General features: G+C 45.1%; 1 protein-coding gene across 11 annotated transcripts in view; it reads right to left on the reverse strand.

Moving 5' to 3' along the window:
* TENM2 (teneurin transmembrane protein 2) overlaps positions 1-16,491 on the reverse strand; it is a 2,544,132-nt gene that overhangs the window by 890,021 nt on the left and 1,637,620 nt on the right. For all 11 annotated transcript variants that reach the window (XM_073651122.1, XM_073651120.1, XM_073651119.1 and 8 more), the window contains one exon: positions 88-283. In XM_073651122.1, the coding sequence (XP_073507223.1) occupies positions 88-283 (196 nt within the window). The remainder of the gene's footprint in view (positions 1-87; positions 284-16,491) is intronic.

Genomic DNA, 16,491 nt, shown 5'->3' on the forward strand with positions numbered 1-16,491 from the left:
AAGCACTAACACACTTTGGCATGAAATTGTAACCTAGTCATAAACTAGATTACAAGTACAGCATGTATAACAAAGGAAGATGCTTACCTAGCACAACTGTATTGAATGATACAATTTCTTTGTCTTTCCCATCATTGTAAAAGGCTAAGTGCCAAATTCCAACATCCAAGTATTGAACAAACACTGCCTCATTTTGCACCAGTGTCTGAATGCTGCGACGCTCTCTTGGGGCTTCTATCACGCTCCACTTTTCCTTGCCATCCAAACGTTCCATGAAGTCATACTGCAAATGGAAATAATGTTAGAGCTTAATTGAGATGTTACTATGGGTGAGAACAGGATGTAAACTCTACTAATAATAATATCGCATTAGTTTAATTCAAACAGAATGTTCAGATTTGAGGCATGTGTGGTTTCAGTAACATTAACAAACCGTGATACATATGACAGTAACACATGTAAGTAGCTTACAGATTTCTTTGACTGGTGCAGAAGAGAAGATGAAAGTGTCAGAAGTATAAGATATTATAACAATAAGGCCCTGATTCATCATTTGCCGTTTTTTTAAGTTACCTTCCTTTTTTGTCTTGTGGAATTATTTGCCATTTTTTGCACCAAATTCATGAATTTGGAGAAAAGTCTGTCTTGAATTGTTTTTGGGACTTGTTAGGGCAAAAAAACACACGTTCCGTATAAATACTGGAATACTAAAAAATATACCAGAGGGGAGTGGAGTGGAATTGTGCCAAATTTTGTGATTCTTTAAAAAGTCAGAATTGATGAATCAGGAGAAAACAATGAAGATTGCTAAACTCCGCCCATAAAACCAAAAGTACAGAAGGCACATAAAAAATAGACTTCAAAAGGTGTAAACAATAATGAATTGGGTGTAAAAAAAAAAGTGCAAAATACAAAATAAAGAAAAGACAGGTGCAAAGGTAATGATGAAAAGAGGGCTGATGTTCTGATAATTAAACACGAAAGCACAAAAATAAGAAAGGTGTTTTTAGCCATTCATACAAAATCTCATTCATATAGGATTATATAACCTTCTAACCTTTAGTAATGGTCATGTACAGAAGGAGAAAACCACAACTTCGGTTTTTGCTCTGTTCCATCTCAGTCGGATCTGTATTTTTGAAAGATTTAATTCTAATGGCTTAGGATGAAAAAATAACAGATTCTAAGGGATCCCATTGAATTTCCATCTACTAGAGCAGCGTAAAGTAGAAGACAACTGCTATTACAGGTCACTACTACATACACCTGTCCTACTTGCCACCAGCCTCCCAATAACCACACCTGCATAAACTCTGCTACAGACTAAAAGTACAAGTTAATGTTAGCTAATTACAAAAAAACGTAGAAATCTCGTGTTGGTAGCAAGTGTAAAATACGGTTAGCACTATGTCAAAAGACAAAAACAGTTGAGTTTAACTAATTTTGTAGCGCTGAAAACAAATATGATGTTTATGTTTGCAGATTGGCTCTAATGTTCAAGATCCACAGGAGGTGGTAATGACTTTTGACACTTTTCATGCAAGCTTATTGAAAAATTTAGTCTATTATTTCATCATCATTATTGCATTGTTAGCAGCTACTCTATTACATCATCTATTTAGTCTATTAAGCCTTCAGTATTCTATCATCTTAGGGTGACCAATGAAAAAAATCGCCAACTCAGTAGAGATGAGCGTTGTTCTACTCGAACTGTTCGCCAATCTCAAATTCGAGCTGTTTTGGGCGGTGTTCGAGCCGTTCGGCGAACACGAACAATTTGAGAAAAATTCGGCTGTTCGAGGTTATGTTCGATAACTGTTCGTGCACCAAAATCATAACTGGATTTTTTCTCAGTAATGATGAAAATTAATGTTAATACGCAGTTTGAGTGTACAGCGGGGTGGGGGGAGGGGCAGGGGATGGATCTCTGCAGGAACAATGAAGATCTCCATTTTTTTTTCTCTTTCCCGCATTTACAGTGGGGAGGTGCAATCTGTCAGCCTATCAGCAGCGCACACACGGAGCGAAGTGCTTTTTTTCACACAAGCAAGGGCATGTGTCATTGGCAGTGTATGTCACATGTCCTTGCCCTATAAGACCAAGCCATTTTCCCCGTCGCCACCATTTTCTCACTGCTGCAGCTGTGTGTTAGACGGCACCGCTGTTGCTGTGTGCGCTATACCTTGTTAATTTCAAGCCAATTTTCGCACAAATATACAGATAGCTTGGGAGTAGGGAATAGTTGTGATTGCAGTCCTTTTAAGGACTAGGTTACAGCATTTCCTACGACTTTTATCAGGGAGGTCTGTGCTCTTAAATAGATCGGTTGTGGGAGTAAAGACTAATTGTAATTGCAGTCCTTTTCAGGACTAGGTTACATGAGTTCCTATCAGTTTTTGCCAGGCAGGTCTGTGCCAGTGCTGTGCAAGTTTTTTTCACAGCATTTGGCTGAATCTAGCAAAGCTAATCCTTTTTGGCCTATTGCAGAGTGTGTTAGTCAGTGGAGTAGCCTATCTGTGTTGCAAGATATACCACCTGTGTATAGAATACCAATTTTTTTACTGCACCTAGTGAAGTAAAATCTTTTGGGCATAGCATCATTCTATTAGTCCATCTATACTGACCTCCATCAGGTTGCAAATTAAAACTAATTTTTATCTGCATCTACAGTACCTCTGAAAAAATATTTGGGCTTCTAGCAGTGTGTGGGACTTGTTCTATTAGTCCATCTATACTGACCTCCATCAGGTTGCAAACTGAATATATTTTTTTCTGCATCTACCTCTGAAAAAATATTGGGCTTCTAGCTGTGTGTGGGTCTTGTTCTATTAATCCATCTATACTGACCTCCATCAGGTTGCAAACTGAATATATTTTTTTCTGCATCTACCTCTGAAAAAATATTTGGCCTTCTAGTAGTGTGTCGGACTTTCTCTATTAGTCCATCTATACTGACCTCCATCAGGTTGCAAATTAAAACTAATTTTTATCTGCATCTACAGTACCTCTGAAAAAATATTTGGGCTTCTAGCAGTGTGTGGGACTTGTTCTATTAGTCCATCTATACTGACCTCCATCAGGTTGCAAACTGAATATATTTTTTTCTGCATCTACCTCTGAAAAAATATTGGGCTTCTAGCTGTGTGTGGGTCTTGTTCTATTAATCCATCTATACTGACCTCCATCAGGTTGCAAACTGAATATATTTTTTTCTGCATCTACCTCTGAAAAAATATTTGGCCTTCTAGTAGTGTGTCGGACTTTCTCTATTAGTCCATCTATACTGACCTCCATCAGGTTGCAAATTAAAACTAATTTTTATCTGCATCTACAGTACCTCTGAAAAAATATTTGGGCTTCTAGCAGTGTGTGGGACTTGTTCTATTAGTCCATCTATACTGACCTCCATCAGGTTGCAAACTGAATATAGTTTTTTCTGCATCTACCTCTGAAAAAATATTGGGCTTCTAGCTGTGTGTGGGTCTTGTTCTATTAATCCATCTATACTGACCTCCATCAGGTTGCAAACTGAATATATTTTTTTCTGCATCTACCTCTGAAAAAATATTTGGCCTTCTAGTAGTGTGTCGGACTTTCTCTATTAGTCCATCTATACTGACCTCCATCAGGTTGCAAACTGAATATAATTTTTTTCTGCATCTAGCTCTAAAAAAATATTTGGCCTTCTAGTAGTGTGTCAGACTTTCTCTATTAGTCCATCTATACTGACCTCCATCAGGTTGCAAATTAAAACTAATTTTTATCTGCATCTACAGTACCTCTGAAAAAATATTTGGGCTTCTAGCAGTGTGTGGGACTTGTTCTATTAGTCCATCTATACTGACCTCCATCAGGTTGCAAACTGAATATAGTTTTTTCTGCATCTACCTCTGAAAAAATATTGGTCTTCTAGCTGTGTGTGGGTCTTGTTCTATTAATCCATCTATACTGACCTCCATCAGGTTGCAAACTGAATATAATTTTTTTCTGCATATAGCTCTGAAAAAATATTTGGCCTTCTAGTAGTGTGTCGGACTTTCTCTATTAGTCCATCTATACTGACCTCCATCAGGTTGCAAATTAAAACTAATTTTTATCTGCATCTACAGTACCTCTGAAAAAATATTTGGGCTTCTAGCTGTGTGTGGGACTTGTTGTATTAGTCCATCTATACTGACCTCCATCAGGTTGCAAACTGAATATATTTTTTTCTGCATCTACCTCTGAAAAAATATTTGGCCTTCTAGTAGTGTGTCGGACTTTCTCTATTAGTCCATCTATACTGACCTCCATCAGGTTGCAAATTCAAAATAATTTTTTTCTGCATCTAACCCAGCCAATAGTTTTGGCCTAATACCACAGTTTGGCCACTCAGCTCTGCTCGGTTACCATCCATTGTTTTTTTGTGCAAACAACTCCAGAGTTGTGAATTAGTTAACCACCAAAATGAGTGGAAAAAGGCCTGCTGCTGGTGGAAAGGGGAATAGGCGTGTTGGGAAGGGGAAAAAAGGTTGTGTCCGTGGGGTAGGTGTTAAAGCAACAGTAACATCTGCAGAAGAAAGACCATCTTCCAGCCAAACTAAAATGTCTACTTCTTTTAGCGGACAATGTGATAAGATCCCTTTCTTACAGCCACGCCAATCGCTACAAATTCCAGATGAGGCACAAAAACAGCAGGTGCTTCAACGGATATCAAGTGCTCCTTTAAGTGGGCTCTCCTCCACATCAACTTCAACATCACAAATACTCCAGTCCTCAAGGGTGTCACCCAAATCGCACTTGCTTCCTCACAGCTCCCAAATCTCCAGCTGCCCGTCTGAGTATGAGGTAGAACAGATGGTTGAGTCTGCAGAGCTGTTTACTCATACTATAGCCTGGGAATCAGAGGTCGACTCCAGCGCTTCTGTGAATCCAGACAAGGAAATGATCTGCACTGATGCCCAGAATCTTTATGAGTCGGATCCAGGACCAGACGCAGAAGGTTCTGACCATAATGTAGACCCTCATTCCCAAACTGTAACTCCTGTTGGTGGAGACAATGAGGAAGACGATGATAAGACTCAAATACCTGATTGGAGCGACAACTTTAGTTTTTTGTCAGGGCAGGAACAGGTTGGCTCTGAGGACGACGGGTGTGATAACGCACAGGGTGATGATGATGAGGTCGGAGATCCCACTTACTGTCAACCCACAGTCAGCCAAGAGATGAGGTCAGCAGAGGAGGTGGAGGAAGATGCTAGTGACGACGAGGTCAGGTTGCGCCTTCCTGGACAGAGACGTAGTACTGGAAGCACGTCAACAACTGCATCCTCAAACACAACTCTGCCTCTCACCACAAGTCGTGGTGGCTCTTCAGGTCACATGGGTGCTAAGCCTTGCATAGCCTGGGCATTTTTTCAGATCGATAAAGATGACCCAACTCGTGTTATCTGTAACATTTGTCAGCAAAAGCTAAGTAGAGGCCAAAAAATACATAGTTTGAGTACTTCATGCATGAACCGGCACATGGACATGAAGCATAAGTTGCAGTGGGAAGCTCAGTGTGCTACAATGCGGCCTAGCCGGCCGGGCCAACCACCGTCTGCCATATCTTGTGCATCCGCGGCCTCTTCATCCTCTGTGACTGGGGGGACAGCAGTCACACCTGTTTTGGGGCGCAGACCTGCCACCTCTTTACCCGCAACAGCCAGCGTGATTGGCAGGTCATCATTTTCTTTGGAGGTGGTAACACCAGCTGGTGTTGAGCGCTGTCCGACATCGATAGCACCACCTTTGGATGAAGGCAACCTAACATGTCCGCCTGCATCTTCCTCACAGACCGGCAGTTTGCCGGGGACACCCTTATCAACCCCGTCTAAGCACAATAGCCAGCCCTCGGTCCCTCAGATGTGGACAAGTAAAAGACCATTTCCTCCTAGCCATGAGAAAGCTAAGAGGTTGAATTTCACCATCTGCAAGCTCTTGGCTACAGAAATGCTGCCTTTCCGCCTGGTGGACACAGAGGATTTTCGAGACCTTATGTCTGTCGCAGTGCCCCAGTACCAGATGCCCAGTCGGCACTACTTCTCAAAGAAAGGTGTGCCTGCGCTCCACCAGCATGTCGCACACAACATCACCGCTTCTTTGAGAAACTCTGTGTGTGACAGGGTGCATTTCACCACAGACACTTGGACGAGTAGGCATGGACAGGGGCGTTACATGTCGCTGACTGGGCACTGGGTAACTATGGTGACAGCAGGACAATGGGCTGCTGTCCAAGTCTTGCCGTCCCCACGAGTTGTGCGTCAATCCTCTTTATGTCAAAGTTCCTCCACTGCTTCTGCCTCCTCAACCTCCTCTCGGTCTTCCACCTGCACCCAAAGCCTGTCTGGTCATGCCACAAGCTTTCTAACTGCGCAGAAGGGATCCTGCACACCTCCTTACTATGCTGGCAGTAGGGCTCAACGTCATCAGGCGGTTTTTACATTGAAATGTCTGGGAAATGTGAGTCACACAGCTGAGGAGTTGTGGTCAGCTCTGGAGAACCAATTTCATGAATGGTTGTCTCCACTGGACCTGAAACCAGGGAAGGCCGTGTGCGACAATGCTGCAAACCTGGGTGCGGCCCTTCGCCGGGGCAATGTCACACACGTGCCTTGTATGGCTCACGTGTTGAACCTGGTTGTCCAGCAATTTTTAGCCCACTATCCCAGACTAGATGGCCTTCTGCAGAGGGCACGGTCGCTGTGTGCTCACTTCCGCCGTTCGCATCCCGCAGCTCAGCGACTTACATCTCTTCAGAAGTCGTTGGGCCTGCCACTTCACCGGCTAAAATGCGATGTGCCTACCCGGTGGAATTCAACTCTGCACATGTTGCAGCGACTGTGGCAGCACCGACAAGCCCTGGTGCAATACGTTCTGACGTATAGCCTGGGCCAACGAGATTCAGAGGTGGGGCAAATCACGCTGGAGGAGTGGTCTCAGATCAGGGACCTATGCACCCTTCTGCACAGTTTTGAAATGGCGACGAAGATGTTTAGTGCTGACGATGCCATTATCAGCATGACTATTCCGGTGATTTACATGCTGGAGCACATGTTAAACAGAATTCGGAGTCAGGTGGTGGCACAAGAGGAGGTGGAGGAAGTAGAGGAGGAGGAGTTGTATGCGGAAGGGCTAACATCTGCAAGGTCCAGACGGTCGGCAGCACCAAGGCGGCAGGCATGTGAGGGTGGGGGAGATGGTTTTACCAGGGCGCATGGTAGCAGCCAAACTAGTGAGGAAGGTGCAGGAGCCCAGGAAGAAGTGGAGGACGAACTGATGGAAGACTCATCAGATGAGGGAGACCTTGATCACATTTCTGTTGTGCGAGGTTGGGGGGAGAGGACAGAGGAAGGAAGCATGATTGTTACCTCGCCACCAACACAACAGGGACTTGGTGCTCCTGGATGCGCAACACACATGAGTGCCTTCTTGCTGCACTACCTGCAACATGACCCTCGAATTGTGAGAATTAGAAATAATCCTGACTACTGGGTTGCCACACTGTTAGATCCCCGGTACAAAAGTAAATTTGCAGAAATTATTCCTGCCATAGAAAGGGATGCACGCATGCAGGAGTATCAGCAGAGACTGTTGCAGAATCTTACATGTGCTTTTCCACAAAATACCAGTGGTGCACGTAGTGAATCTCACAGTTCCAACTTGCCAACCGTGGGACCGTCAAGTGTTCAGCACTCAAACCGTAACAGAACCACAGTATCTGCTGGTAACATCAATTTTGCGGAATCATTTCACCACTTTTTTAGCCCATCCTTTGCAAGGCCACAGGAGACAAGAAGTCTGACACATAGTCAACGCCTAGAGACGATGGTACAGGAGTATCTCCAAGTAAACATTGAAGACACGACTGTGTCACTGGACCCTTGCTCTTTTTGGGCTTCCAATCTGGATAAATGGCCGGAGCTAGCCACTTACGCCTTGGAGATCTTGTCATGCCCCGCAGCCAGCGTTCTGTCTGAACGTGTGTTCAGCGCTGCTGGTGGTGTGCTGACAGATAAGCGCACGCGGCTCTCCACTGATAATGTAGACAGACTCACGTTCATAAAGATGAACAAATCATGGATCCGAAACGACTTTTCTACCCCTGTGTCATCCTGGGGAGAGTAAAAGCTTGATGATTGGTTAAAATCACCCTACCAAACGTTTTAAGCTTTCAAATTACTAATCATGTTTATCTGTATCTTGACTGGAAAATAATTTGGGCTTTGTAGCAGTGTGCAGCACTGATCCTATTAGGCCATCTATAATAAGCTCCACCAGATTTAAAATTAAAAATAATTTTTAGCTGCATCTAGCCCGGAAAATAATTTTGGGGCTCCGAGATGCGCAAGACACATAAGTGCCTTCTTGCTGCACTACCTGCAGCATGACCCTCATATTGTCAGAATTCGAAGTAATCATGACTACTGGGTTGCCACACTCTTAGATCCCCCAAACTTTTCGATCAACCTTTTCATTTTAATAAAGACCAAAAAAATGGTCATTTTTGAAATTATAAGCATTAGCAGGTTGTTAGAAACTGAAATCAAACAGTTTTCAACTCAAAACTTTATTCTAGGTGATGTTACATTTTCACATAGGACCCCTTGTTCGAAAGGAGCTTCTGAACTCTCTCGTCCATTGAATTTGTCAGGTTTTGGATGGTTTCTGCTTCAATTGTTTTGCATGAGGACAGAATACCCTCCCAGAGCTGTTGCTTAGATGTGAACTGCCTCCCGCCATCATAGACACTCCTTTTAATGATGCTCCAAAGGTTCGGAATGGGGTAGAGGTCAGGGGAGCATGGGGGTCACACCATAAGTTTGTCCCCTTTTATGCCCATATCAGCCAGAGATGCAGATGTTTTATGTGCAGCATGAGATGGTGCATTATCATGCAGAAAAATGATCTTGCTGTGAAATACACGGTTCTTCTTCTTGAACCATGGCAGGAAGTGCTGTTTGAGAAAATCCACATACATTATGGAGTTCATCTTTAGCGCCTTCAGGGATCCTAAAGGGGCCGACAATCTCTCTCCCCATGATTCCAGCCCAAAACATTACTCCACCTCCTCCTTGTTGGCGCTGTAGCCGTGTTTGCGTGGGGTGTCCATCAACCAGCCATCCTCCACTCCATCCATCTGGACCATCGAGCGCTGCACGGCACTCATCCGTGAACAAAACAGTTTTGAAATCAGTCTTCATGTAATGTTTGGCCCACTGGAGCCGTTTCTGCTTGTGTGAAGTGGATAGAGGAGGTCGACAGGATGGCGTATGCACAGCTGCAAACCTCTGAAGGACCCTGCATCTTGTTGTTCGGGGGACGTTGGAGGCACAAGCAGCTTCAAAAACTTGTCTGCTGCTATGACAAGGCTTTTTTGCCGCTGCTCTTTCAACCTGACGTAATTGCCTGTAGGAAAGAGTCCTCAATTTGCCCTTATCAGAACGCACACGTGTGTACTGTGAATAAGCTACATACTTCTTGATTGCCAAGACACTTCATCCTGATCATCGCACAATGTTGATTGTAGTCATGCCTTGACCTAAACACTCCACAATTTGTTGCTTCTCAGCAGCCGACACATCCTTTTTCTTTCCCATTTTGGCAGAAAATGTAGGCTGCTTAATAATGTGAGAGAGCCTTCTTAAGTAGTCTTGCCTTTCATTGGACACACCTGCCAAACTAATTAGCACAGGTGTCTGCAATTGCTTACAGTGATATAAAGAGCCCTGACACACATCACCATCAATGAGTTTAACTGACAAACAAACAAATTCTTCCCTTATCACTCCTAAACACTTTTTGCATAATAATTTGGAACGCGGTGTACATGTGCTTTTCCACAAAACACCAGTGGTTCACGTAGTGAATCTTACAGTTCTAACTTGCCAACCGTGGTCTGTATGGAATTGTTCAATAAAGGGCCCAAAGTTAAGATAACATAGATGGGAGAGGTCTCTATGAATAGGAATTCCTAAGTATTTGATACCCTGTGAGGGCCAGGCAAAGGGAAAGTTGGACTGGATGGAATCCTATATGGATTTGGGGAGGGAGACATCGAGGGCCTCAGACTTCGCTGCATTGATTTTAAAATTTTACCATGTAACAAAGTGATCTATTTCAGCCATAACAGCATGGATGGATATATGTGATTGAGTGATATATACTAGGACATCATCAGCAAATAGAGAGCACTTGTACTCGGTGCCTCCCACCTCAATCCACCTAATATTGGGGTTATGGCGAATTGATGAGAGCAGGTGCTCCGTCACTAGGATGTATAAGAGAGGGGACAGAGGACATCCCTGCCTTGTCCCATTGGTGATTGTGAAAGGTGATGAAAATGTTCTGACGCACCCCCTGGGCCTTGGGACACCCGGAGCCGGACCCTTTTTGGTGGATGCTGGTGGTTGTAGTCTTCGTGGCGGCGACCCGGTTCCGTGGCTCAGGGCGGTCAAACCAGTGGCGGAACTATTTATGTGGTTTTGATGTTTAAATGTCCGACTACGCCACCCGTGGATTGCGGTCAGAGTGAACCGCCGCTACAGGGCAGACCGCTGAGGCTGGTGTTGTGGGTGCAGCAGAGCGTAGCATAACTCCCCACGGGAGGAGTATAGCCTCAGGGCAGTGTATGCGGAGGATGGGGGTGATGGTGCAGGGCAGCAGCAGTAACGACACGGAGTCAGTGATGCAGTCCAGGGCCTTTACTCACAGTTCTTATTATCCAGACCACGTCTGCAGGTAACGGCTGCCCACGTCGTACTGTGCTCACCAGGTGAGGGGCTCAGACAACTCCCAGATAACTTTGGAGCACTTCACAGGACCCCCTTTGTGTGTCCTTTGTCTGGCCTTTCTTACCAACACTTCTGTCCGGCTGCCTCGGGCCTCCTCTTGGTAAACTTGGCGCCAGTTTCCCTGACCCTATGTGGTGCCTTCCTAGCGGGTGTAGCGAGGGGCTGCGCCACATAAAATGTCAGAGCCTCCGGTTTCTAGCTGAGGGTCGTTTCCTGCCTCCACTAGTTCGGGGACCGGTCTCCCCCTTTGGCCTGACCCCTCCACGCAGGTGGATTAAGGCGTGCGGTGGCGACTCGCCCGTCCGCACCCCTGGGATCCCTTCATTCCTCGTTACTGGAGCCTTCTCCGCTCCTCTTCCTTCCTTCTCCCTCTTCCAGGCCTGGGCCTCTGTTACTAGGCCCGCCTCCGGAGCAGAGCTCATGCAGAGCCCCTGCTCCCTGCCACTTCTGCTCAGACTTCTCTGCACTGAACTAAGATGGTGCCCACCTTTTATACTCCCTTCTCAATGCACCCAGGAACTGCTTCCTCCCTGCTCCTGCACTACAGGGTTCCCCTTCCTCAGTGTTCCCTCCCCCCACTCCAGCCAGGGACAGGGACTGTCGTGCCCATCTCAGGGGCATATTGGTCGCCCTGCCCCACGGCAATGTGGTGTAATGCATGCAGGTGTCGGGTCCTGATCCACACTCCATCCTTACCTGAGAGTGAGATATCACACCTCTGGGTGAGGTGCAATACGTCTGTAGCAACCGAGCCCTCAGGGTGCTACAGTTCCATTTATCTTCAGCCTAGGTGACGTATTGCGATACAGGGCCGTGATTTTGGCTATAAAAGGGTCCCCTAGACCCCTACCCCAAGCTTTTTAAGAGAATCATATATGGCGTGCCAGGAGACTCTATGGAATGCTTTCTCAGCATCCAACGAGAGTATCTAATTACAAATTTTTAACTGCATCTAGCCCAGGAAATACTTTGTGCCTAGTAGCAGTGTCTGCTAGTCAGCGGATTATCCCGGCTGTTAAGCAAGCTACACCACCTGTAGTTTAGACACTTAATTTTTTCAAAGGAAATGCTTCGGGACCATGGGATACTCAGTGAAGAGCATCAGGAGGCACCCCAAGGCATAGGGGCTGGGACTGGCAGTAGGATGCCTTGCGGTGGACAGCCGAGCTCGATCCTTATGAAAGCTTTTTAACTGCAGCAGCTTTAGTGGACGCTACTGGAGCTGGAATTACGCGGCTGCTGGCATGAGACTTGCCCTCCAATAGATCCTTGTAAATGGATTTAAAGTGTATTCATTCAAATTAGAGAGACAATTTAAATTAAAAAGCTTAGAGCTGCCTCCACCACAGGGGGGCTCGCTCGACCCACCAGCGGACAGGCACCAGTATTGGGAGAGGGGGGCTGGCCATCAGGGTTCACCGCGGCTCTGGCACAAACCCGGCGACACGGAGGTGGCACGGGCAGGAGCGGACAGGCGTGTCGGCTTCTCACTTTTTGGATTTTAGAAGGGCATGACATGCCTATATCTGTGTCTCCCCCTCCTTTTACTCCTCCACCTCTTTTATTTTCGCATGACTATATGTACTTGTCATTTTCCATGTGTTAGTTGTGTCTTCTGAGCAGTTTGTCAGCTTTTGGACACCTTTGAAGGTGTTTTCTATGTGTTTCTATGTGTTTTTGTTTGCCTGCCATTGATTTTAACGGTGTTCGAAGGTGTTCGACGAACAGTTCGACGAACAGTTCGGCGAACACACGGGTGTTCGACGAACCGAACCGAACTCGAACACTACGGGGGTGGCTCAACACTACAACTCAGTTCCAATGACATAATCCTAATTACAGTTGCATCACCTAGTTTCATAAATGCTCTCTGTATAAGGTTATACAGTACAAAATACAGAAGAACCTTTGGTTTCAAAAGCACCAGAAACATTTTCAGCAGAGTCAAGTGAGGAAGAAGAGGGTGATTGGTTTCGTGAAGTATCTTCCACTCACGACTCAGACTTTCTGTCAGCAACCTCAACTGAACCAGGACCTTATAACACAAAGTGAACTAAACAATCTTGTTAGAGATTTGGATCTGCCCAAGAGTAAGTACTTCTTTGTTCCGCAACTGTGATAAAGATCTTGTCCAATATTTCATTATTGAGGGAGATCTCGTACCATGCAACAATATCAATAGTTTTATGGAAGCTCTAAAGATAAGTCATAATCCAGAGGAATGGAGACTCTTCATCGATTCGTCCAAAACAAGCCCAAAAGCCATCTTGCTGTATAATGTCAATGCACTACCTTCAATTCCAGTTGGTTATGCAGTCCATATGAAAGAAACCAATAAAAACATTAAACAGCTGTTTAGGTGCCTGAACTATGACCAACATCTGTGGCCCCTCTGTGGTGACTTAAAGGTGATTGCCCTCTTACTTGGTCGGCAGGGTGGATACAGAAAGTACTGCTGCTTTCTGTCTGAGTGGGTCACTATTACCTGTCACTATTTAAACTTCTCAAAACAGCCACATCTCGCTTAATTAACAAGGTTATTTGGATCCTTTTCATTTATTAAAATGTTTGTTCTTTTGCTATTTTTGCATTTGGCATTAACTGTTTTCCCATTCTAATTTTGGAATGCTGCCTGTGCGACATACAACAGTGTGATTAACTTGCAAGTCACCTGGTTTAACCTAGAAAAATCCGATAGCGGCATCATTGATTCATGATCCTGTCCTGATGCCTGTCAGTGATAACTACAGATTTCTATCTTCCAAAACCAATCCCCCTTTTTCCTTATGCTGTAGGAAAAACATCTGGGTTGTGCTCCATTTTGGGTTTTGTATTTACATTGTGCATTGCTTTTAATGCTTGTGTGTACACTTTGGGCATTGTTACAGTAATGGCAAAAGTTTTGAGACTTAGGGCTTATTCACACATCAGTTTTTCACGTACGAGGGAAAAACTATCTATTTTTTTAACGAATAGCACAAACATATATGTCTGTCTGTGGGGCACTTCACATGTCCATTTTTTTCCCTAGGGCCAAGTGGTCCATGCAAAATCGTGGAGACTAGTGTTGAGCGAACATGCTCGACACTGCTCGGCACTCGCCTGAGCATCACGCTTCTCGGGATGTTCGGCGAGCACCGAGCATTTCCGGGTTACTCGGGCGGGAGCTTGGGTCTCCGCCCTGCATGTTTGGCGCTCTTTACAGAGCCAATGAACATGCAGGGATTGCCAGCCAGTCACTGTAATGCTGCAGCCATGTTGGTTGTGGGCATTACAGTGATTGGCTGGCCGCACAGCGTCACCTCGAGTATTTAAAATGGGGCGCCGCCATCTTGGACACAGTCGCTCCGGATTAGACAGTGTAGGGACAGCGCTGCTGATTTAGGGAGAGATATAAACTGTGAAATAGTTAGTGTAGGGTCTGTAAAGGCTGCCAGAACAAACAAACAGTCCTTTTCAGGACTAATATCCATCCCAGATACCAGGCAGGCAGGCTGTATAGGAGACACAGTGGTTATACCAGCAAACGCTGCATTACAGTCCTGTGTGCTCCTGTTGCTGAAATTGCTGGACTTAGCACCAGGTGTCGGGGGCCAGGAAAAATCCTTTTTTTTTCATCTAAATCCTCCTTTTTTTTTTCCTCCCTCACACTGCACAAATACCCGTCTTATTAACCTTTTGGTGTGTCCCCCCCCCCACCAAAAAAAAGCGTGTCTCTGATTTTTCAGACACAAATATAACTGTTGAAAATAGTCTGGTGTAGGCTAGAGAAACAGAAGTGTTGTCTTGCACTTCCACGGTTCAAACCTCTGTATTATCCATTTTGGGCCATTTGTATCTAAAAAAAAAAAACAGTTTGAGTGTGTCGCTCACTGTTCAGCCGCAAATATCTCTATTTAAAAAAGTGTGGTATACCCCAGTAAACAATAACTGTGGTTTTGCCATCCTACGGTAAAAAATCTCTATTATTCAGCTTTTGGTAGTTTTTTCCGTAAAGAAAAACAGTAGTGTCTCCTGACTGTTGTGACACAAAAATATATCTGTTGAAAATAGTCTTGTGTAGGCCCGACATCCCAGTGTGGTTTCGCAGTTCCACGGGTCAAATCGCTGTACTATCCAGTTTTGGGCCTTTGGTATCTAAAAAAATAGCAGTTTGAGTGTGTCGCTCACTGTTCAGCCGCAAATATCTCTATTTAAAAAAGTGTGGTATACCCCAGTAAACAATAACTGTGGTTTTGCCATCCCACGGTAAAAAATCTCTATTATTCAGCTTTTGGTAGTTTTTTCCGTAAAGAAAAACAGTAGTGTCTCCTGACTGTTGTGACACAAAAATATATCTGTTGAAAATAGTCTTGTGTAGGCCCGACATCCCAGTGTGGTTTCGCAGTTCCACGGGTCAAATCGCTGTACTATCCAGTTTTGGGCCTTTGGTATCTAAAAAAAAAGCAGTTTGAGTGTGTCGCTCACTGTTCAGCCGCAAATGTTTCTATTTAAAAAAGTGTGGTATACCCCAGTAAACAATAACTGTGGTTTTGCCATCCCACGGTAAAAAATCTCTATTATTCAGCTTTTGGTAGTTTTTTCCGTAAAGAAAAACAGTAGTGTTTCCTGACTGTTGTGACTCAAAAATATATCTGTTGAAAATAGTCTTGTGTAGGCCCGACATCCCAGCGTGGTTTCGCAGTTCCACGGGTCAAATCGCTGTACTATCCAGTTTTGGGCCTTCGGTATCAAAAAAAAAAAGCAGTTTGAGTGTGTCGCTCACTGTTCAGCCGCAAATATCTCTATTTAAAAAAGTGTGGTATACCCCAGTAAACAATAACTGTGGTTTTCCTCTTCCACGGTTCTAATCTACTCTTTATTACCCTTTTTCCATTAATAGTGCAAGTGTAAGCTATTTTACTTCATTTACAATGGGCAAGGCGCGTGGCAAGGGACGTGGAAGTGGACGTTCTGGTGATGGTTCGTGCAGAGGACGGGGCCGTGGCCAAGGTGAAAAAGTGCCACAACCAACAGCCACATCTTCTCGCTCCCACTTCTTGACCGAATTACTAGGGAAGCACAGAACAACACCAGTATTGAGAACTGATCAGTGTGAACAGGTTATTAATTGGATAGCAGATAATACTTCCAGTTACCTGGGCACCACCACCTCCGGTCTGTCTTCCACACTGTCAACTCTTAGTAGCCGTGAGTCTCGACCGCATACTCCTCCTCACCCTGATGCTCCTTCCTCCCACCATGCTGAGTGTCGTCAGACAGCAAGTGATCCCACACTTGGACACTCTGAAGAGCTGTTCACTGGTCCATTTCCATATTTGGGCCCCTCGCCTGATACGCTTGAAGTGGTGGAAGAGGAGATCCCATGTTGCGATGCCCAAATATTTGAACAGCCACGGCCACAGGAAGTCGACGTTGGCAATCTGTCACAAGAGGTGGACGATGACGAGACACAATTGCCAGGAAGTGAGGAGGAGGATCGTGGTGCGCAAGTGGAAGAGGAGGAGGTGGTGGATGATCTAGTAACTGACCCAACGTGGAAGGAGGACATGCAGAGTGAGGCCAGCAGCACACAGGGGGAGGGAGGCAGAGTACCCCAACAGGCAGGAAGAAGCAGTGTGGTGGCCGCAGACAGAACGCAGGCAACCGTTCCCTGTAACACCAACACGAGGGACGT

This window comes from Phyllobates terribilis, unplaced genomic scaffold (assembly GCF_046119375.1).
Source record: "Phyllobates terribilis strain yellow unplaced genomic scaffold, ASM4611937v1 Scaffold_11__3_contigs__length_659146591, whole genome shotgun sequence".
Classification (NCBI taxonomy): Eukaryota; Metazoa; Chordata; class Amphibia; order Anura; family Dendrobatidae; genus Phyllobates; species Phyllobates terribilis.